The sequence below is a fragment of the Ambystoma mexicanum genome, chromosome 12 (assembly GCF_040938575.1).
Source record: "Ambystoma mexicanum isolate Mex_15411 chromosome 12, UKY_AmexF1_1, whole genome shotgun sequence".
Taxonomy (NCBI): Eukaryota; Metazoa; Chordata; class Amphibia; order Caudata; family Ambystomatidae; genus Ambystoma; species Ambystoma mexicanum.
Window position 1 is genome coordinate 19,592,784 of NC_090936.1, and position 23,266 is coordinate 19,616,049.

Genomic DNA, 23,266 nt, shown 5'->3' on the forward strand with positions numbered 1-23,266 from the left:
AGATCAGATTGAGGTTACACGCCCATGTGTGACAAGTTACCATTGGTATCAGAGATCTGAGCTTACAGTTGGGTTGTATATGCTGGGTTGTGATTTTGCTAAGGCAACGTTTTTTTTGCAGAAGTTCTGGGGCTTGCAGGTTATTTATATTACAGCAAACATAAAACAAGTAGACATTGTTTGGTTAGATTTTCATTTATATACCAAATCACTTTCATATGCGAGACCCCCGGCACTTTTAGCTGGACTTGAGGATTCTTTTTTTTATGTTCCGAGTGAGTGGATACCCTTTTCCCCCACTCACTCTTTCTTTTACTTTTTTTAACGGGTGTCATTTTGTGGACTCTCCATAGCTTATTTTTTAATCTATCCTTTCCGTTATCCGTTTGGGCATCTACATTTTATTATTGCAACACACACTCTACTAGTTAAGAGCTAGTGCAGTCCAACTGGTGTGGGACTACACAAGGAATTCTCTTGGTATTAGGTAACCCACCTTTTAATATAGGCCTGTACTACACAAGTTGGTAGCGTGACTGAGCAGCCAGGCTTATCTTACAGAGGGGTAATGTGAGCTGTACAGTGAAATCCGTAAACACGTATTCAATTAAACACTTACACACATAAGTTATATAATAAATTATGTATTTATTTAGACACAAAGATATTTAAAGCATTCTTGAAAAGGCAGTAATTAGCTGTAACATTAATCCCAAGTTAGGATTCAATTAAAAAAGTGAACAATAAAGCAAGTGAACAATAAAGCAGGTGAGTAAGTCATTCATATGGTCCATATGTTCCAGCACTGGGAGGTGACGTCATTTGAGGTCAATATAGGATTTATATTAGCATCACCTTTGCAGTATTGAGTTTTAAAGGAAGGAAAGGTTAGGTGTTAGATCAGAACAGACTGCTGCAGGCACTCTATTATCCTAGTATTAAAGTGTTCAACATTTACCACCTGTGAGGGAACAAGCACTGCCACAGCCGAATAGGTTCAGAAGGGGGCCTTTAGGGAGCCAGGAAGGACAGCCAAAGTCAGTGTGCAAAGTCAAAGTTCTGATGCTCTTTTTCTCAGAAATAAGTTCTCAAATAGTCTGTTTTCAAAAGAGAAATCACAGCACCTCAAGAGGAGTCCCCTTTAGAAAGCATAAGCTGTAAGGCCAATGCAGGTAAGTTGAGGTCAACTTAGTGTAGGGTTAAATCGCACTCCCAAAGCTGGGAAGCACCCCAAACGGTAAAAGGATAAAGCAGCCCAAGCCTCACAGTACCTTTGAAATGAAGAAGCTGTTCCAGCTGGATGCCTTCACGATGCAATACAGCAGACCCTTGGTCGTGGTGACGAAAGGGAGGACGTCTGGCGGGCTCCTGTGGCAGCATTTGAGAGGGTGACTCGGCAGCAATGGATTTCTGTAGTTTCAGTGGCTCTTAGTGGTTTTGGCACCTTTTTCTGAGCATCAACGAAGGGACTCTGGACGTAGGGTCCATTAGATGCCCACGAAGTTCTGGCCGTATTCGGATTTCGACAGACAATGCACTCACAGGTGGTCGAGGTACCCTGGATATTGGGTTTCTGCAGCCTTGGAAAGTTGCAGTAAGTCAGGGGTTGTGCCAAAATAGAGTTTGTCTCGATGCTAGTTGATTCCACCAGCCTTAGGGAGGAGGTTGTCCTTTAAGGGTCTTGCCTGTCGATCCGAAAATGGGGTCAGCACAGCTGCAGGGCTTCACTGGGCACTTTGCGGCCCAGGAGGGTGCTGCTGGCGTCTTCTCTAGTCTTCTGCTTCGGATGTTGTTCTCCAGTAGTTGACTATGCTCTTAGTCTCAAAAACCTCACTTTTATGCAAGTTCCCATCCATTCACAGTCCTAGGCTGTCAATCACACCGCAGGGTGGCTGTCCTCGAGGACAGCCAGCCGGCCAGTTGGAACTTGATTCACAGGCATACGTAGAGACAAAGGGCAGGGACATTTCAGGACCCTCTCTCACTTCCTGCCTTTCCAGACACACTGGAGCTGGGCAGGCTTCTGGGCTGAAGCCTGCCAAAGGCAAAACACACAAAGGACTCAACCCTGATGCAAACAACAGAGTAAAAGCCCCTAAGAAACTAACAAGAAATAGCGAAAAAAGTAGACGGGGGGCCATTTTGAGAAAATGGTCACCCTTGGGTGCATGACTGCAGCAGAGGTATCAGCATGCAGATACATGTCACTAGGTAGTAAAACACTGCCACCAGCCATTCAACTGAGTTAGTGTAACAAAATGTTACATGAGGAACGAGTTCAAAGGAATTACTATGTAACCCCTAAGCACTCCACATAGGGTGGTATGTGCTGGACCCATAAAGTTAAGATAAGTAAGACAGGTGTCATTTTACTATTCTTTGGAATAGTAGTACACCCAGAAAATGTAGTTAAACATTAAGAGAAGTCCAAGGGTCTTCTCAGTGGCACTGCACAAAAAGGTGCTGTGTGTTACAATGCAAACAAGATGCCTATGTGGTTTACCAGACTCCATAAAACAGTAAGGAACACAGAAAATCATAGTCAGGAAAACAAACAAGTGAGAAAAAGGTCCCAATTAATCAGGAGTAAAAAATTAAAAAGCCCAGAGTCCAGTTAAAGAGCTGGGGGTCTCTAAGGCTAAAGGGAATTATCACAGAAATGAAAATTCTCCCTAACAAGCACTTTCTGTGCAGTGCTGCTGGGTTGCCCCTTGGGCTTCCCTTTATTTTCTCTTGACTTACACCTTGTAGAACACATGTTCTCAAGGGCAGAGAGGGATTTTGATCCCCTCTACATTTTATATTGTGAGACTAGCCCAGCCCACCCCACCTTGGTATCCCCTTTCTCACTGCTCCTATAACAATTCTGTTACAGTCACAAGCTAGCTGTTAAGGCTGGTGACAGTGGACATACTTACTGACTTGTGTGTGGTTTATACACGCATGATTGCCAGACAGAATAGAATAGTAGATTCTTTTTTTTGTGCCACTTTTTGTGTGCTTGTCCTTTCTTGGTCCTTCTTCTGCCGTCCTATGTGCTGTCCTTTCCCGGGGGGGAAGGGGTGTGGGAGGGCTGAGTGGTGTGTGTGTGTGTGTGGGGTGGGTGTGTGTGTGTGTGTGTAGGGTGGTGGGGTGGGTGTGTATGTGGGGTGTGTGGGGTGGGGTGTGGGTGTGTAGGTATGTCGTGAAGGAGGAGTCCGAAACTCTGCAGCCCTATGTCTTCTGGTGTGCCTGAAAGGAACCCGTTCCTACTCAGGGCTGGCTGTCCCGATTGGAAAGCCACCTGCCCCTTTCTGTAAACTGTAGGGCGAGTTGTGTGTGAGTTCTGAAGACAAGTCGACCACTGGTGCTGAATCCAAAGAGGAAGATGAAGAAAGGTGGCTGCAGCTGATTCCAGCGACCGGAGATGCCTGCTGTGTAACTGGAGCCTGTTCTGACCCTTCCTTCCATGTGACCGGGAGTGTCCGAAGATGACGACACCTACGCAGAAGCTGGCGAGACCCACTAGTCTTGAGACAACCTGCAAAACGAGCCATCCCTCGACGTGTTGTGACCTTTGAGAGCTGCAAACCTGCAATAACCAGGGGACCTTGAGCTTAAGTGCTGTGCAACATCTTCCGAAGTCCGATTCTCAATGAAACTTTGGTGGACTCCTGAGTGCTGGACCAAGAGAGTGAAGAGAGTTCGATTGGCGATAACCGTCCTTCATCTGGTACCTGTAAAAGGGTGCGCCAAATCCACAGAGCCACGAGAAGCACTGAAAAATCTTTTGTTGGGAGCCTTTTCTGTCGTCTGCTGCTGCAAGTTCCCATCCAGTGTCTGTTCTTTCATCACCATGACCAAGAATCCAAATGCCAGGACCTGTGCCGCTGCATCGTGAAGGTGTATGTCTGCAAGCTCTTTTTAACTACAGAGGTACGGTGTTGGCTTGGGTAGTTCTTGCCTTAAGTCTTGCGTCAATCCAGTGTGGGTGATTTGGGTGTTTGGGAGTTCGCCCATATCGTTCGTCCAGGCCCAATACTGGAACGCATCTAGGGAGCCTTCTACCAAGTCCATGAACACTTTCTACTAACTTTGAAGTCTGTACTTACTTGCTGAATGAGAGATCCTCTACAACTCTGGCTTTCCTGCATCTGAGCATCATCCTGACCTGCCTACTGTTGACTCCTAGACCACACGGTCCCTCTTCTGCCTCCGAGATCACTCATGCCTTAGAATATGGAAGGACTTTAAAAGATGAGGCTTCTGTCTTGAAAATAGTACTTACTTGCTAAAGGTGTTTGTGTTGCAACTGCAACTCTGAAATAGATTAAGTTACCGAAGTGTCCTAAAGTTCTTACCTGTGAATTACTTAATGCCATTCTTAAAAGTTTAACAAGTTTATTTACTTACCTTTGAATTGTATTCCACAGTTCTAAAAAGTAACTGGGCTGGTATTGTTTTATTATTCTTGAAACTGAATAGGTTTAAAAGCTTACCAATAGGGGTTATTCACTTTGAATTGTTTACTGCCATTTTCAATGCACCGAGGGACACAGTAGTGTGCCCTCTCCCATTCCATTGCAACCGCGGCGACCCGTGATAAGATGGCCGCTGCTGACAAAAGCAGCACACACAGGCTGTGTGTCTTCACCCTACCTAGCTGCATATGTACGCCTTATTGGCCCCTCACTTAGAGATGCATGCGACTGGCAGGCGAAGACGGTAAGAGAAGGCCCAGAGCAAAGGCCTGCGCTCCTCTCTGCAGCTCCGCTGCGAGGGTCAGAGCTCTCATTGCACCCAGGGACACAGGAGTGTGCCCTCTCCCATTCCATTGCATCTGTGGGGACCCGTGATAAGAAGGCTGCCGCCACCAACAGCAGCAGCACACACAGGCCGTGTTGTCTGTCCCATACCTAGCTGCATATATACATCTGATTGGCCACGCACTTGGCCTACGAAAAGAGATGCCCACGACCGGCAGGCGAAGACGGCGATGAAGGCCCAGGCTCCTCTTTGCAGCTCTCCGCTGCTCGCCGCAATGGCCACCCACATCAGCCCGCAGCGATCCCAAGCCAGGAGACCCGATCACCGAATGTAATTCGTTGGCAATTACAAATGTGCCTGGCAATACCATTTAATGTCTCCCTGCTACTGGCCCCTGCTGTGCCCCGCAATCTAGCACTAGTGTCTCATCCAAATGCCTGTCACCCACGATGTGCATCACTGACCAAATAGCAACAGAGCGCTTGCTAACACTAAGCACCTCCCTAGCCTCCACACACTCAGCAAGGACCTTGACCCTCAAGGGTGCCAACAACCCCACCATCAATGGGTGCGGCCAACCGCACCATCTCCCAGTCCCCCCTTCAATGCTGATTAGTCCGCCTGCATAGGCTCCTACGAAACAATGTTTCACACCCCCACCCCACACTCCGACCAGCCGCTACCCAGGCACCCCACCACCTTCCTCCCACCTCTCATGCACGAAAGCCTGACTACCAGCCTGCACGAGCCACCAACCCCTATTCCATTCCTCCTTGCCTTAGAAGCATTTAATCCTAAATCACTACCACCAAACAGGCTCATGGCTAAACACACCAACACCACGCGAATGTGCTCAGCCAAAAATAACACTGTACGGCTGCACCCATCCTGCCCCACAGTACAACTGTGAAGACAACCCCCACGTAACTCCCAAACCAACATGCCACCACTCTCGCCCACCTAGCATCAATGTCCGAAACACTTAACTACAACTCAAAACCATCTGGATACCGATAGCCCTACACTCACTCCTGCCTATCACAAATGTCCGGAATGGCAACTTGCAACTTAGAACCACCACTCCATGCAGACTGTCCCCCCAGTCTCACTACCTCACACATCTATCGCCAAATCCCCACATGTCCCCATGGACACCCACCTACCACGCACAACACACTCTGCCAGCCACACCTCCATTCCACAAACCTCATCCCTGCACTGTGCCTTCCTCAACACTCGAGCCATCACAGCACACCCCCATGAAATCCTTGACCTCATCACAATCAACAATCTCCATATCCTCGCTCACACAGTGTCCTGGCTATCCCCCTCATCCGGCCCAACCTTGTCCATTGCCATCCCCGCAAGATATGCCATCATCCGTAGCGACAGACAAGATCGAAAAGGTGGAGTAGCCTTCATCTACAAAGAATCCCAACTGCTACATGCCACATCCACTACACCTATCCCCGACCGCGAATCCCTATCAGCTAAACTTCGATGTTCACATAATAACACTATTGCTATACACTTCCTATACCAGACCACGCCCCCCCCCACCAGACCCATTGCTTCCTTCGAGGATGACCTTCAACTCATCGCCACACACCTCAAACCCACCACCAAAACCCTACTTTTAGGAGACCTCAACCTGGGTTACAATGATACATATGACATGGATGCCTCCATCATTGCCTCCTCGCTAGATCATTGCCTCCTCGCTAGCTGCCTTCGGATTCACCCAAGTTATCAAAGGACCCACTCACTTCCATCTGTAACATAGTATCATCCAACCATCCCTGCCCATGGTTGGCTAGACCACCACACTATTACCTTCACCATCCCAGCCATTAGCAAACCCGCTAAACCTAGCCCTGCGAATAGCATCCCCATGGCCTGTAGCTCTCGTAACCCGACGAGCCCCAACATCATTCCCCTCTTCAACTCGCCACTCCCAGGCACACATGACCCTTTGGCCCTAGTCGACCATTGCAATTTTTAGCTCTGGAATGCTGTCAATGAGTTGGCACACCTCAAAGCAATGAGACCCAAAAACCCAAAACACCACAACTCTTGGTTCACCCCGGAACTGTGCCCCACAAGAGCAGCAAAGCAATCAGCAGAAGCACTTGACTCAAAACTCCCTCCCCTAATAACAGGAGCCTAAGATCTGATCCTCACTACCAAAGCCTCTATATACAATGAAAGAATTTCCAACGCAGCCTCAAGCTCAAGGGAACTCTTCACCATTCTCTGCGAACTCGAGAACCCCATATCCCCCCTGATGCCATCATTAAAGACAATGCATGGTGAAACAAGATTCAAGACACCCTCACAGGAAAAATCAAACAACTCCAAACCAAAATTCACGCCAAACAAGCCACATTGCCCAGCACCCACCCCACACCAGATCTTGTGAGAGATGATATCCCACTTTTAAATTCCAACCTACTACCGTTGCCGACCTCTCCAACATTATTTTGGGTCTTAAACTCTCAAGGTGCAAGGGTGACATACTCTCAGCTTCCCTAGTCGAAGACTGTGCTGACCCCCTACTCCCGCTTATAGCTGCCATCATCAACTCTCCTTCACATCCTGCTCCGCCCCCATTGCACTCAAAGAATCCTGGATATCACTGCTCCTGAAAAAAACCTCTCTTGACCCAGCCCCACCCCATAACGTCTATGCCCTTTCTTCTCCTAATCATGGATAGAATAGCATAGCTACAAATCCAATAATACCTTGCACTCCACCACATTCTAAGTGCCCGCCAGTCAGGCATCCGCCCCAGACATGGGACTGAAACAGCCCTCTTGGACCTAAAAAACCAGCGAAACACCGCCACTGACAAAGGTTCCCTATACCTGCTCCTTCTCCTTGCCCTAACCTCAGCTGCCCACGTTTCCACTGACTCCACCAAATGGATTGCGTCCTTATCTAACAGATCCTTGAGAGTATTTGCAGGTGAGGCCACTGCCACTCCAACGCCCAACTCTTTTGGGCTGCCCCAAGGATCATGTGTCTCACCCACCTTGTACAACGTCTACACCAAGCTCCCATTTGACCGTCTTGTTTGTTTGGATATCTCGTACACAAACTACGCCGACGATACCCAAATCCTTATCCCCCTAACTGGAGACCACATGAAAGAAACGCTCAAAATCAACCAGATCTACGAATCCATCCAAGCCTGGATGGCTGAACAGTCTGTCAATATTTCACAAAAGGTAGCAGGCGCTCCTCTCCAGAGAGAACATGGCATGATAACCTGTTCTGAGGTGAGAGTTTTCAGCACATGCCTTTTGCTCAGTGTACCTTTCACAGATGGGAAATATCCATTTGCATATCAGTCTTTGTCCCGTCCACATGGGGCCCGCCTACAACGAGAAAACGTAACTCTTGCTTATTAGAACCCCTGCCCGTCTGAAGAGTCTTCCCCAAGACTACACCTCCTTCGTTATCGACGGCCACAAGATTTTTGTCACACCCCATGTCAAGACCCTCTGGGTCTCCCTAGACTCGTCTCGCTCCATGTTCCCCCACGTCAATCACATCGCCTCCACATCAAGCTATTCAACCAAACTCATCAACGCTAGCAAACCGTTCCTCACTACCACCAACCACCTGGAAGTGGCACAAGTCATTATTTGCTCACAACTTCACTACTGTAATTCATTGCTTGGTGGCACCTCTGAAACAAAACTTCACAAACTCCAAACCACCCAGAACAATGCACTCAGAGCCGCCCTGAACATCGGCATTCAGGATCACATCAGCCGCCAGGAAATCTGCCCACTGGCTCCCAGTCAAAGACAGAATTATTTTCAAAATGTTGTCCCTCATCTACCGCTGCCTCTTGAATGATGCGCCTGATTACCTGGTGGACTCCCTAAAAAGACATGCCTTGCTAAAACCTACGAGAGAAGCCTATAGTCACTGTCTCCTCTCCTCCAGATTCAAACAGGCTAAAGCAGGAGGCACCAGCTTCCCTGCCCAGACACCCTCTCTATGAACAAGCTGCCCTCACACCAGAGATCGGAGCCCTCCTACAACATTTTCAGAAAACACCTCAAAACGCTTCTGTTTAACTGACTGTCCTTCCTCCGCTTCCTGCTCCCCTTGACTTCTGTTCATTGCGATGCAACTAGTGCCTAGATGCCCACAGGCTTTGCATATATAAATATACATATACACATGGAAACATAAATACATGTGTAACATGGGGTTTTTGCTTACCCTGAACTGCTTAGTGCATTTCTAAAATGGTTTTCGCTTATCCCAGAGTTGCATTGTGGCCCACTGAAAAGCATATAGAGTTCACTTACTTTTTAGAAGAGTGGAACACAATTCTAGGGTATCATTGGTATAACTGACTAGTTCTGTAATAGAAATAGTGTTGGAGTTTTAGCGTTTCACTCCCCTTGAATAGCTGCTGCCATTCAAAACGTGTAACATTGCGTTGTGCTTACCTTGAATTGCTAAGTGCCATTTTAAAAGAGTCTTACTTATCCATGAGTAGCTGACTGCCCCTCATATACAAGTTATTTACTTACCTTTGAACAGTGTTCTGAAAAGTAATCCGAGTGTAACTGTATCCATTCTTCAAGATGAATAAATTGCATATGTTGTAACAGTGTTGGTATAACTGTAGTATTTCAATAAGTAAGCGAATAACAATGTAGGTTATTGACATTAGGGCCTGCTTCCCTTGAATTACATTGCATCTTTCTAAAAGTCGAACTGATCTGGATTTACTCCCCCTGAATAGCATGTCGCTATTCTAAACGTGTATCACTAGGTTTTACTCACCTTGAACTGAATACTGCTCTTCGAAATAAGGTTATACTTTGGTTTGGATACCCAAGTATTGTGTTGGTTTTTAGAATTGTGCGTATGAGTTATCATATAGTACTTACCTTTCCAAAGATTTGTCTTTGCCCATGTTTATATAAAATAAACCATTGTTTTTACAATACATAAGTGTATCAGTGTTTCTTTGGATCATATGTATGCTACAATTTCTTTGTACTTATTTACAGACCTCTCCCTCTTAAAATAAGCAGGGCTGCTCGGTCATCGCTACCCAAATACCTCAGGTGGTACAGCCTTATACTAAGAGTGGAGTTTCAGTATTGCCCAAGGTATAGTTTTATGTAGACTTTAGAAAACCTGGCCCAAAACTGCTCTACTGGATGGATCGTACTTTTCAGCTGAAAGTGGGTGGAACCTCGAGCTTCAAATCTGTACACGAGTCATGTAAAATTGCACTTAGATACTCTATGCATGAAATTGGCCACAGAATGTAGTTCTCTCAATGTACAAAAATTAACAACTTAATGGGGATGCAGTGTGGTCTAGCAGTAGCAACGCCGTAAGTTAACCGGCTAAAATTCACATCCAACCTTAAAATAGCATGTCGGTTGCATGTCAAAAATGCCCTTCTATTGTTCCAAATGATCTTGGAGAGAAGTAAAACACAGCTACTGCAAGAACTAAAAGGACAGAAAAGCTTAATGAAATGCAGCACCAAGCATTTAAGGAAGGGGCTGGAGAATCTATGTGTCCAGTCCTCATTTGATGAGGATTATGGCAGACACAATGCCACTATCCAAGCAGTCAAGTGGGAGCGATCAGCAACACCACAATGGCTTCTAATGAAACAATAGTTTTGTTATTTTTACAGCAACTTAAGGTATAATACTAGGAAAAACATCTTTATTAATTGGTAGCATTTCCATCTACTAAAACATTTGAGATGGTCTGATGTGTCCTTCCATATGGCTGCGCACTCATTGTATTGGTCATTTATAAGGGGCCAGATTCAGTATGCAGAACGCTTCTTGAGTGCAATAGCATAGGTGATGAATTGTGCACATACAGCATAACATAGGTTGGAACCTACTCTACCAGGCCGCAATGGAAAGCAGAGTTCTAGGAGTTGCCTTTTGCTGGATTTTTGACCTTCTATATGGATGGTATATACTGCGACGGCTTGATTTTAGACTATGCAGCATATTGGACGTCACGTTCTGGTGGTTGAAACAATACAGCCCTGATAAACGTAGCCTCCTGGCACAGGTCCTGTTATGTTACTGGGGTTAATACCACAAACCACTGCCATTTACATGGTCTTCAGTCTATCTAGGCGTGACTACATAAACCATTTAAATACCTCCACCTTCTTAGACATTGGTAAAATTGCTCTGGGAGCGTAACCGAGAAGCGTAAACCACAGAGGTCGGTGTCATGCCGGGGGGCAGATGTAAAAAGCACATGCATAACTATCTGCTGGCGATCACTTACCTCTGAAACTCAGAGGCCAGATGCTGCGACAAAGCTTCTGTGAAATACACTCCGCCGATAGAGCCGTCCGTATTCGTAGAGAGGACGCGGTACATGCCGCTGTTGACTTCTATGATGGTGATAGACAGCGATGTCCCTCCAAGCTTGTAGACCAGGACGTTGCTTCCAAGTGGAAAGAACATGGCAGATTAGGACAAACAGTACTATGGCAGGGTAAAGAAAAAAAACAGAAGAAACCAATCTCGGGCTCAATGCAAAAAAACTTTGAAACATATAACATGCCCTTTCATTTAGTACTCTTTTTGTCTTTCATTGTCACTTTGCGAGGTTGCAGTCAACATACACTCAAGTGACAGTTTGCAATGCATCGGGAGGATAGTTCAGGGGCAACACGCTCGCCTTGGAAGCAAGACGACACGGAGCACCACAGGTTCCATCCCTTGGACCGTGCTTAGAAACCTCTGGGTATTAAGAGCGTTATAAATGACCAATCATATCATATACAATCCTTTTTGGTTTAATCGCCAGATTCTGGTCTACAGAAAACCCAGACGTGGGGAGGACTGCACACTCAAAATGCCCACAGAGCTAGATGAACACACACATGGCAGATGAAGGTTTCACAAATGTCACGCAGCAGTAATAAATACAGGGACCACCTATGCGTTCATAGAACATTTACTGTGTTTGACTACTTTCATCCCACCAATAAGAGAACCAGGAGCACATGGGGGCCAATGAAGGCTAGCGGTGTATTCCGACATTTTGCCAGAGCACCAGCCAGATATACCTTCAAGGAGGAATAAGAAATAAAAAAAACTTCTAAAGTTGCACTTCTGCCGTGCACATAGGGTACTCTGAGCCCCGCTGTGAGCCCCATCGCCAGCCCTTTTTCAATCTTTCCCAGGCCGCCCCTGTTGCTGCGCGGATCCTTGCCTAAGCCGCACCAGGCAGGCACAGGCCAGGACCATATAGTGCAGTCGTCCCTCGCAGCCTCTTCTGTACCCGCGTTCTCCCCTCAAAGTACCAGGTTTGGCATTCTCCTGTCCCACAGCCAACTCACTACAACCTCTAAGGCAGATTACTCTGTCCCCAGGCCAGGGCTTACTACTCATGCTCTTATTTAAAAATAAAAAATAACAAAAAGACCAGATTTGGAATATAACAGCTATATAAAACCCATCAATGGGCCCTTCTGGGAGTTATGTGACCATATACCCTGTTAAGCACCCTTTCTGTGCTTGTGCCTTGAACTCAGTGTCTGGGGCCCAAAACTCCCAATACAGAAATAGTGCAGGGTCTAAACCTTGGGAGGTTCACTTACTGTTCTCATTGGCTAGTCTGCAGGCTGCAAGAAGCAGTAGAGACCGTAGAATGTATCGCTGAGCAGCGGGACGGGCTTGGCTGGTAATGGCCTGCTAGCCCCAGCTATGCTGGGCCCTCTGGTATTTTTGCACTTTCGCAGAAAGGTTGTTTACTTATTGTGCTGATACTGATGAGTCTGTGACGAGGTGGGACAGGTGCCTGAAGGGTGGAGGACGAGTGTGCCGAAACAAAGAGGATCCTCTTTTTCTAGCCAGTAATCCAAAGATTGGTAACCAAGCAGGCCAAAGGAAACTATTGAATGTGTCCTAAGGGGCTCATGTGGTGTATTTTCACAATATGCCATTATGGTGCGATCTACCGAATTATCATCGTCTTTGTTACTTGTTTGTCAGTTCATTGTTTCTAGGTCTTACTTAGCTCCGATGTCGCACCAATGTGTAGGGAAAGGCCACTTCAACCAGAGTCTGAAATTGGGAGGATAGTGTTTCGGTGAAAAGGTTTCTCCAGCCGTTGCAGTCTGGTGACAGAGCAGTGATGAGCAATGGAGGCCGGTTACCACGCACTCACAATGGGGGTACGGAACACGAGCGGGAGGTGATGTAGAGCGTAAGGGAGTGTGTGCGTGAATTAGTGTTTGATTGTGGTAAGCGTCGGGGTTATACTACTTAATGTAGCCCCTAGTTTCCAAAGCTCATTGGTGGATGAGACATTTCTGGGTACTAAGGGTAAATACAGCCCACAGATTGTTCAGAACACCATATTCAAATGATACTGTTAGGTCAGCGCATAACTGCAGCTAACTCCGAGGCGACGGCTCAGGCAGATTTTTGTAGTAAATCCATATGGGAGGTTGCAATGAATTTGCTGAGGGACTAATACCTTGTAAGTACTTTATACTTTCAAGAAGAACACTAGTTATATAGGCTTTATAGACCGCACCCTCAGGCCATATCAGGTATTTTGGGTCATTGAATCGCTTTAAAATGCCCAAGCTACACTTAGCATGTCAACTTGGTTTTCAGAGCTGCTAATGCCTAGTACGGCCCTTTCTCATTAGCCGCGTAACAATTATGTTACAGGGACAAGCTTACCTTAAATGGCTGGTGCCAGTGAACCTTTCTCCAAATTCGGAGCACCTTTACCACAGACTGTTTTCACAGCTGCCCATTTTACCAAAAAGCCCCCACCCCTCACTCTGAACCTGTTTTTTTTTTGGCATTTTCGTGCTTTTTGTCGCTTCTTGGTCTTTTTCCCCTGCCCTCCAGGGTGGGAAATTCCTTTCTGTGATTTTATCTTCGACGGGAGACTTTGGTCAAGCCCGCTCAGGCTTCAGACTGTTTGTGAAGCCAGGAAGCGAGGAGTCCAAAACTCTGAGGCCCTTTGTCTTTCAGCCTGCCTGCGAGAATCCAGTTCAAACTGGGAGGCTGGCTGTCATGAAAGAACTGCCAACCCCTCAAGTTTGAACGTTGCACGTCTGTTTGATTGGCTGGGGTCCTGCTTAAAAGTCTGATCCTGGAAGCTGAAGAGGTAATCGATCACTGGAGCAAAATCGAAGAGTAAGATGAAGAAACGACGGCTGTAGCAATTTCCAATGACTGGAGAGCCTGCTGTGTAACCGCAGCCTGCTGTAACCCTTCCTTCAAATCGACCTGATGATCCCAAAAAGGACGACCCGACCAAGAGCCTGGTGAGATTCACTGGGCTCAAGAAGACCTGCCTTTTGAGCCATCACACGTCATGCTGCGACCTTGGGGAGCTGCAATACCCCAATACTCTGGGACCTCCAGCCATTGTGCTTTGCTGGGTCTTCCGGATTGAGCTGAAACTTCAGTGGCCTCCTCCTGGCTCTCCAGAGACGTTACTCCAGTCCTTGACGTCCCCTCACTAGAGTGCTAGACCAGATTGGCGACGCAAATCCAATAAGCGATATTCTGTCTTCTTCTGACTCCAGAAAAGGGCACCAAAACCACAGAGCTGCAGCCAGCTGAGAAGAATCTCTTGCCTAGAGCCTTCCCCGTTGATCCACGCTGCCTTCCAATGTCCTGTTTTCAGACTTCATGACAAGGAATCCAGCGACCAGGTTTTTGGCTGCAGATCCTGAAGTCTCCCCCGCGGCAACCTCTTCTTCTGTGCTGAGTAAACAATGCAAAGAGCCTCTTGCCTAGAGCCTTTCCTGTGATCCCCGCTGTAAAAGCCCTTCCAGTGTCCTGTCTTCTCGACCGGGTTTTTGGCTGCAGATCCTGAAGTCTCCCCTGAGCTGAAGTACTCGGTTGGCTGGGGTATTTACCTACCCTAAGCCTTTGCGATTTCTGTAAAGCTTTGGGGAGTTCTTGTGATGTGAGCCCTCTCATCCAGTTCACCCATGCCCTCTGCTGGAATCCTCCTAGCGTGCCTTCTCAGAAGTCCATGGACCCTTTCAACCTCTCCAAGTGTAACACTTACCTGTTTGAACAGTCTTCCTTAGGAACTCTGACTTTAGCTACGTCTGTGCCTTCCTGAACTGTCTGTTGGTTACTAGAGACCTAGTGACCCTCCATTTGCCACTGAGAAAACTCATGCTCCAAGAATAAGGGAACAACTTTCTAAGGATTGTGCCCGTTGCCTAGAAAAGAGGACAAGTGTTTAAAAGTTTACTTATTTTGTAAATATATTTATTTCTTTGTTTCTTAAGCGCCGAAAGCTCACAGGCATCACAAAGCTATACATACACAAGGACCAAGAAAAAGAAGAGACGGGACAAACAGGGAAGAATGATTCAGTACAGGTTTAGCACCGATTTGTAACAAGTCTGGGAGGCTATTCAAATACTAAAGCTTTTAGTTGTTTCCTAAACGTTGGGTAGCACGTTACCAGGCGTAATTCTAATGATAGTGATTTCCAGTGTAGAGTAGTTAGGACGATAGAAGGACGGCCCAGACCTCTAGCTGCGAGGTGGTGGGTAAACATAACTAGTGAGCTCAGAAAAAAAACAGGTGAGTAAAAACGACTCTACGTGCGCTCTAGTCCTGACAGGTAGCTCTGTGAGCTGCGCAACTGGAACCTTGAGGTTCTACTCTCAACCTCAGACAGATAAGTAGTACTCGCAGGTTGGGTCCTGTTGTCTGGACTCTTGATGGGATTTCACAGCAGCAGTCGAGACAGAGGACTCCAAGCAAAGGAGTCTTCGTGCTCCAACACAGATCTGTAGATTTGGCGCCTTTTCAGAGACACCAGTGAAGAGCGGTTTGCGTCCGGTCCATTCACCTCTCTTGCTCGGTCCTGCACTCTGGTGAGCTGACTTTGAGGAGTTTAATCTTGCTTCTGGAGGGCCAGCAGGAGTCCACCAAAGTTTCATGAAGATTTGTTCTTCGGAAGATGATGCACCGCAGAATGGTCGCAGGTCCCAGGGTATTGGCGGTTTGAAGCCCAGGAAGGTCGCAGAACGTCAAGGGATGGCTCAAAATGCACGCATCTTTGAGACTAGTGGATCGCACCAGCCTCTGGGTAGGAGTCGTTGCATTCGGGACCCCCAGGTCAGTTGTAAGGGTTACATCATGGTCTGGTTACACACCATGGTCTCCGGTCTGTGGAAATCGCTACAGATATCTTTTCTTCAACTTCCTCTTCGGATTCAGCTCCAGTGGTCGACTTGTCAGCAGCTTCCAGGATCGGAGTATTTATCAGGAACTACACAACACCTTCTGCAAGTTTGCAGGAAGGGTCAGTCTGGCTGTCCAATCCGGACAGCCAGCGCCCCCAGTCCCCAGTGGGAACTGGTTCCTTTCAGGCAAGGGTAAAGACAAAGGGCTGCAGAGTTTTGGACTCCTCCCTCGCTTCCCGTCTTCTCAGACACTCTGGAGCGTAGGCAGGTGTTAGGCAGGATTTGATGCAGGACCATTAGGGTGCACTACAACAACCTTGTCCTCCTGGCAAGAGAAACCCAACCTTTGGTATAAGTCTGTACTACACAGGTTGGTAGTGTGGTTGAGCAGCCAGGCTCATCTCAAGAGGGGTCAATGTGAGCAGTAGGGTAGTTACAAAGAGATTCACAGTGACAAGTATCCAAATAAACACTTCACACTCAAGGTTAATTTAACAGTCAGTTTGAATAAGCCTTCTTCGGAAGGGAGCAATCAATATATATATATATATATATATATATATATATATATATATATATATATATATAACACTTATAATACACACTCTGTTTCTCTAAATCAGATTATACCCATTGCGGATGGCACACAGACACTTCCTACACCGTCAGGTGACTTAAATCGGTAGGACACTGTGGATATTAATATATCACTGGTACATTTAGAGCAATACTGAGATTTGTGTCAAAGGACATGGGTTATTAGAATAAACAAGAGATCACACAAATATTCTGAAGCAGGCAAGTACTTTTGAACCCCCCAATGCAGAGCAAGTTAACCCTTTCTTGGAAGGATAGGTGCAACACAATGTCAGAGGAGAGAAGAGTCATTCAGGGAGCTAGGCTAGGCCAATGTCAATTGGGCAAAAGTCTAGTTGAGCTGAAGCACTTATTGCAGGTAAATAAAAGTCTTGTACAATGTTTTAGAAGTCTTTGTAGAAAATAAGAATCAATGTACTGCCACAAGCTGTTAGGCGTGTGAGTAGTAGTAGCAGAAGATGCAAGTAACTCTACAGAGCAACCAAGACAAGTCTCAACTGAGAACAAGCAAGGCTACACAACAAGAGGTAAGTTCTCTTAGACTGTACAGTACCTTTGGTTGGAAGAAAAAGGTGGCAGATAACTACTGTTCCTGTGCAGATCTGCAGATCCTGTTGTTCCTGGGACTCAGTCGTGGGGACAAGAGGGAGGACTTATGGGGACTCCAGTACTGCAATGGGACGGTCAGTGACAGTAAACGGCAATCTTCAAATCAGTGGCACTTCGCGGTTTCAGCTCCTCGCGTCTATAGCAAATAACACCACTGCGGTTCCCGGCTGTTGAGATGGGCTTTCCTTGCATCTGGGGTCCAGCACTCTTGAGGTGGCTCAGCCTCGGTCAGTCCTGCTTCCTGGGAGTACGCCGGATCTTCCTGGAGCTCTTGGCCAGCTTAAAAGTGATGCACTCCAAATCTAGTGTTCCTCTCCCTGGCACTTCAGTTCCTGCAGCAGCAAGGAAGTATAGCCAGCTCCAAGAGGATGTCCAGACAAGTTTACTTTGGAGTTGATTGGTCCCACCAACTCAAGGGGAGAAGTCATACTTGCAGGGCTTCTCTAGTCGAGGCAAATTCAAAGCTTCAGCAGAGCAGCATGGCTTCACTGAGCAAGGCAACGGTCCAGGAGTTGCAGCAGGCATCTCTTCCAAGTTCTTCTTTGGATTCCTTCGTCCAGTGGTCGACTCTGCCTTCCAAGCCAAAAAGCCTCGCCATCTCCCATTCATTCCAGCCTAGCTGTCAGTCAAACGGCAGGGTGGCTGTCCTTGCCAGACAGCGAGCTGGCCAATCACCTTTGGGTGCATTGCTGTAACCAAGGGAATTAAGCACAGGGAGTTTCGAGCACCTCCCTCACTTCCTGCCCCTGCCAGACACTCTGGAGCCAGAGGCGGGCTTCACTCGTGAATCCCGTCAAAGACAAAACGCACAAAGGGACCAAACCTAGTTTGGTGCGCAGAGTAAATCTCAAGAAGGACCTTTCCACGGAGAAATGGCGAAAAAAGGAGACTGTGGCCATTTTGACAAAAATGGCACCCAATGGTGCTTTACTGCAGCTGCGAACGCAGCCAGCGGTAAAAACACACCACAGTAGTTAAAAGTAAACCACTGCCACCAGCCATTAATCGTAGAAAGGGTAACATAAAATGTTAGATGAGAAACTAGACAAAGGGGATACTAAGTAACCCCTCCAGCACCCTAGGATAGTGTGTGCTGGGTCTAGAAAGTTACAATTGTAAGGTCTATTTCACTTCACTGCTCTTGGAAACAATAGTTTCACCAAGAGAAGGTATTTAACCCTTTGGGAAATCTAAGAGACTTCCCTGTGTCACTACACTGAAGGTGATATGTCTCACAATGTAAAAAGATGCCTATGGAGTTTGCCAGACTCCAAAAACCAAAAGAAACAGAGTTCAACCCAAATAAAAATACATGTGAGAGTGGGGAAAAGGGTCTCACTCTCTCAGGATAAAAATGAAAAGCTCCTAGAGTCCAGAAAAAGTGCTGGAGGGGTCACGAAGGTAGAGAGAAATTAGCACATTTCTGAGAATTCTCCCTAATAGCTGGGAATACAAAGGATTCCTGCCGAAGCAAAACTTCCACTAAGGTCGTTCCCTCCTAGAATGGCAGGGGAAGTCCTCAGAAACAACAACAATTGGCGAAAAAAGAAAGAGCCTGCATTACAGAGGCTGATTTAACACCCTGTAATAAAGAATAAAAGTCATAAAGGTAAAACCACCGTCACCAGCTATTCAAGTAAACTTGAAATTGTAACAAAAATGTTACAGGTAAATGAGAAAGGGGATACATTGCATCTCCCCAGCGCTACGCTAAAGGTGGGGTGTGCTGGCTCACTATATAACATTTAAAGGGGATGAAAATCCCTCTCTACCCCTTGGGAACAGTAGTTCACCCAAGCACAGTTAATAGAAATCACAAAGGGGACCCCTAAGGGGCAACCAAGCCTAAGCCCAAAAGTTATAGAAAACTAGAACTCCAATCGCACACTATGGAGAGACAAAAACAAAGGGGAGACAAATCAACTTCCAGGGTGCCAGTGGCCCAGGGATGAATATCGGTTTCTAAACCATCGATCAGCCCCACACCTCTAGTACACCAGAAGGTATCCGAACAGATTGGAAACAGAAGTCAATTATAAACCTTGTCCAATTTTTGGTAACGTGGATGGAACGGCAGGCTTATTTCCACAAGGTCGTGGATCGTTGGTTAGTTGCAACACAGCGAAAATACAATTATTACCCAATACCTCCCCTCTCTAGCTCTTCGCTCCTCTAACTCCAACTCCCCCAGGGTCAGTCATTTTTCAAAGAAACGAGCTGGGGGGTAGAGCTCTGTCTTCTGCTGGGGCCTCCCTCTGGAAAAGCCTCCCTGCCACTCTAAAACTTGAGGAGAACCATCTCCAGTTTCGGAAGCACCTCAAGACCTTCCTCTTTGCTTCCGTCTTCGCTCCCCCTCTTCGCTGCTGATTTGTTCTCTCTTGGTCACCGTGCACCTGGCCACCCTCGGTCCTTTGGGCCCAGGTACCTGCTCACCCTGCCACCCTCCCGCACTGCCTCCCGGCCACCCCTTGCACTGGGGTCTCCATCTGTACCCATACAGTCCTCCCCCCTTTTTTCTTCCTGCACTATCAGACCTACCCTTTCTGCTGCCTTAAACACAGCACTTGCCAATTGCTGGCTGCACTACTACTGTTTGTGGCCTTTATTATTTATGTTTCTCCTTTGCTCCGCACTCTCCACTTCTCCCCCCTTCCATGCACTTTTCCCCTCCCCTCTGCCATGAACGTGTGCGTTCTCAATGTCACTGGGCCTAGTAAGATCGTTTTTTTGTTCTCCCCTGTTCCCCTCCCCTACCTTGTCGCGCTCTGAAACACTTGTGTATGTTCGCGATAGAAATAAAATATCAATGATAAAAGGGACTGTCCAGTCATGTTTGTATACAAATATCTACACTATTATTATTATAACCGACAGTCCTAGCACACTACAAAATACAACTCACCCTGTAAAGGAACACAGAGGACAGAGTTTCACAAAGGAAAGGGATGCACTATGGATACTGACAGGAGGGTAGTCGTTAAAGCTATCAGTCTTAACTGTTCAAGGTTATTTGGTTGTAAAGGTTACTAGGGACCTTCGGAGAAGGACCAAGGGGACAGAACCACAATGTACCTGATCCTCGAGATGATCTTGATGCTCGACAGCATCAAGTCGGGTTCCAGGACGCTTTGCAGCTCCTGTGACAGAGTTCAAGACGGGAGACAGCTGCAGGTATTGGGCGGCAGGCAGTTCGGCAAGCGAGGATGGAAGGACGGCTGCCAGCTCTCCTAGACAGTGGCTTGGGGGTCAAGAATCGTTGTCTCTGTGCTGGTTGGCAGATCTGGAATGCTGGTCAAAGCGTCTCGGACTGCTTTAGTGACTGCAGCGTGACAACAGACAGCAGCGCAGCCGGTTGCAGCTCGAGGGGCTCCACTGCCTCGACTATGTCATTAAAAGATGGATGCTTGTCGTGGCACTCCTCCAAGCTTCTTCACAGGGCTTGTGTTGTCCTTGAAGGCGGACAGCCCAAAGCAGAGGAGACCGTTTGCAGGCAACAGCCTTGTCCTTTGTTCAGAGATTCTCTGGCACTTCCCACCTAGGAAGCTTGCTGGCAGAACCTAGCAAGGCACGCTGTGTGCTGGCTGCGTACCAGTTCTGGAGCTGCTGGACGGGTCCTCCGAGTCCGGTATCTCCCTCTGTTCCCTGGGAGATGTTTAGGGGAGGGATCTCGCTTCCCTCTCGGATCTCCTGGCCTTCCTTAACTGGCGGAAGCTGTAAGGCAGATTGTACCTTCAGCCAGGCTCCAAATCAGTCATCCTTACTCCTTTCGAAGTCGTCAGATGATCTAAGAGGGGCTCAACCTACTTTGAAAGCCAAATGAGCTGCAGTGATTGGTGCAGGCTAAATATACCTTAATGAACCATCCCTGGGTCCCCACCAACAATATTCTGTTATGGATGAGGTCATAACCAGAGTGCTTTGCAACAGGAAAGGTAAGGGGTGACAACATGTACTACTAAGTCCCACCCATCTTCCTGTCTGTTGTGGATCAAAATGTATCTCTGGTTAATTTAACTCTGTTATTCCTGATCAAAACGCAGGTCTCCCTTGAAGTTCGTGGTGAGAGCAGACTTTCTGTCTCCATCAAATCACATACTTCTTTCCTCTGAAAGGGGGTTCCCTGCAGGGGTTGCCTACTGTAAACAGTTGTCCCAGACATGCCACTCACTGTCCTTTATACAGAGGGGTGGGAACTAGCTTCAAGTTGACACATTGCATATCAAAGAGGTGTTGGGTTTCCTGTGCCCTTTTGTCAGTTCTGCACTCAGGCCTATTGCAGGCATGTTTCAATTAACTCTCATTAGTAGGTGCTGCCATGAGCAGAACTTAAGACAATAGAAAGGGCAGATTGATGGCACCTTTGATATTTTAATTAGGCTGGCCATGGCCGGAGGAAGGTGTTGCCTTCCCCCTTCCTGAGATGCTTTCATGTACCTGTGGCTGTCACATTCCAGCTAAATGTGACAGGGAGGACTGCACCTGTAGGCTGTGTGCCTCCAGAGTACACTTGACTATTTGCTTGTTGTGCAGCGAGCGTAGGAAAATGTGTGCGGTTTAGCCCCACACATTTTCTGAGGTTGATCTCCCATCATTCATTTTCATTACAAAACTTAAAAAATGCCCAGGCGAGCGCACACTCCCCGTGTGGATGGTCAAAGTCCTCACAAAAGGTCACCCATAAAAAGAGTAAAAGACTTGGTGTAAGGGGAAATAGATTCCCCTATACCTAGGGACAAGGGAATATAATCACCAAGTCCAAGCAAAATGTCAGGAAGATTTATCGCAAATATGAAAAACATACCCGACAGGCACGATGACGCAAAGCTATACATATCATTAACGTAAACAAAGCCAAAAAAATCTAATACTTCATGTTGCATCACTGGTTCGAATTGCATATGCAAGGCAATCCCATCAATGTCCTGCTAAAAGAATCAGTTTTATCGGAAAAGGAACCCCTTTTGGAAAAATTCTGCAACATGATTACCTTTTTCCAATTGGAGATTCTTGGCCAATTCCGTAGGCCAAGAGAGCGGCTGACGGCTCATGAATCAGTCGCAACACATTAAATCCAGCAGCTCCAGCCGATTCCCTGAAAAAAAGCAAATAAATCTGCTCCATGAAGCTGCAGCAAATAACGACCAATGAAAGGCTAGTGCAGTGAGCTGGACCTTTAGAAGTTTAGAAAGGCACTGTACAAAGAAACTAAACAGCTTGCCGGCCATCACAGAAATACTTCTACAAAGTCGTCCGCAATGCGGCAGTAAGCTAGAAAACACCACACAGTGCACATGTTTCTTGTCCTATATTTACCAGCGGTGACAGTTTTTGAGCAGAATAATGAGTGAGGCTTCTTGAGGTTTAGGTAAAACAAAAATAAACACTTTTTAAATTTAGGATAAGCCACTTTGTTTTCTTAAAAAAAAAAAACTTTTTCTGGCACACGCCACATGGTTAGACTCTTAGCGGTGACATACTGAGTATGCAGCGTTTGCAATTTGTGTATACAATCTTGGCATACTTACCCTGTGTTGCTTAATTTGCCACTGTTTTTTAGTTCTTACATGAAAACATAACATTTAGCTTTCCGAATTACCATCCTTCAGCTTTAAGTTAAAGGCTAACATTTTCTAGTGTTCTGCTAATTGAGAAGTAGAATATTGAATTCTAGTTCTCCCTCAATTCTTTCTGGTCTTCCATAGACATCTGGAGTAGGCTCTTTAAGGAATGTTAATCTCATTTTCTCTTCCCCCTGCCCCAAACTCCTGAAGTTGATCGTCCATAGACTCCAGGTTTCTAGATTACAAGGAGCTTTGCCTAAGTACAGCGCCTGGTGTGGGAAGATGGATTCCAAAACCCTGATAATTCCTCTGATCACTCTTACTGTTTTCAGTCTGCTCCACGTCACTCTTTGCCTACCTCTTAATCTTTGCGAGTCCTAGTTGCGGCACAACCCCCAAAACCACTCTTGAAATAATCTCATCATCTAATCGCCTCTGTCATTTCCGTCTGCTTCTTCAGTTTTAAATTCTGCCCAAGCCCTTGTGATAGCATGTTAGCCTGTAGGATTTGGGGATCTTATACCTTCATAAGAGACAGTGTCTT

General features: G+C 46.7%; 1 protein-coding gene across 1 annotated transcript in view; it reads right to left on the bottom strand.

The window, feature by feature from the left end:
- Nucleotides 1-23,266, bottom strand: part of HSPA14 (heat shock protein family A (Hsp70) member 14) — a 71,758-nt gene that overhangs the window by 20,343 nt on the left and 28,149 nt on the right. The window contains exons 7-8 of the mRNA XM_069627836.1: nucleotides 22,149-22,253; nucleotides 11,050-11,211 (exon numbers count right to left, since the gene is read on the bottom strand). Coding sequence (XP_069483937.1) covers nucleotides 11,050-11,211; nucleotides 22,149-22,253 — 267 coding nt within the window. The remainder of the gene's footprint in view (nucleotides 1-11,049; nucleotides 11,212-22,148; nucleotides 22,254-23,266) is intronic.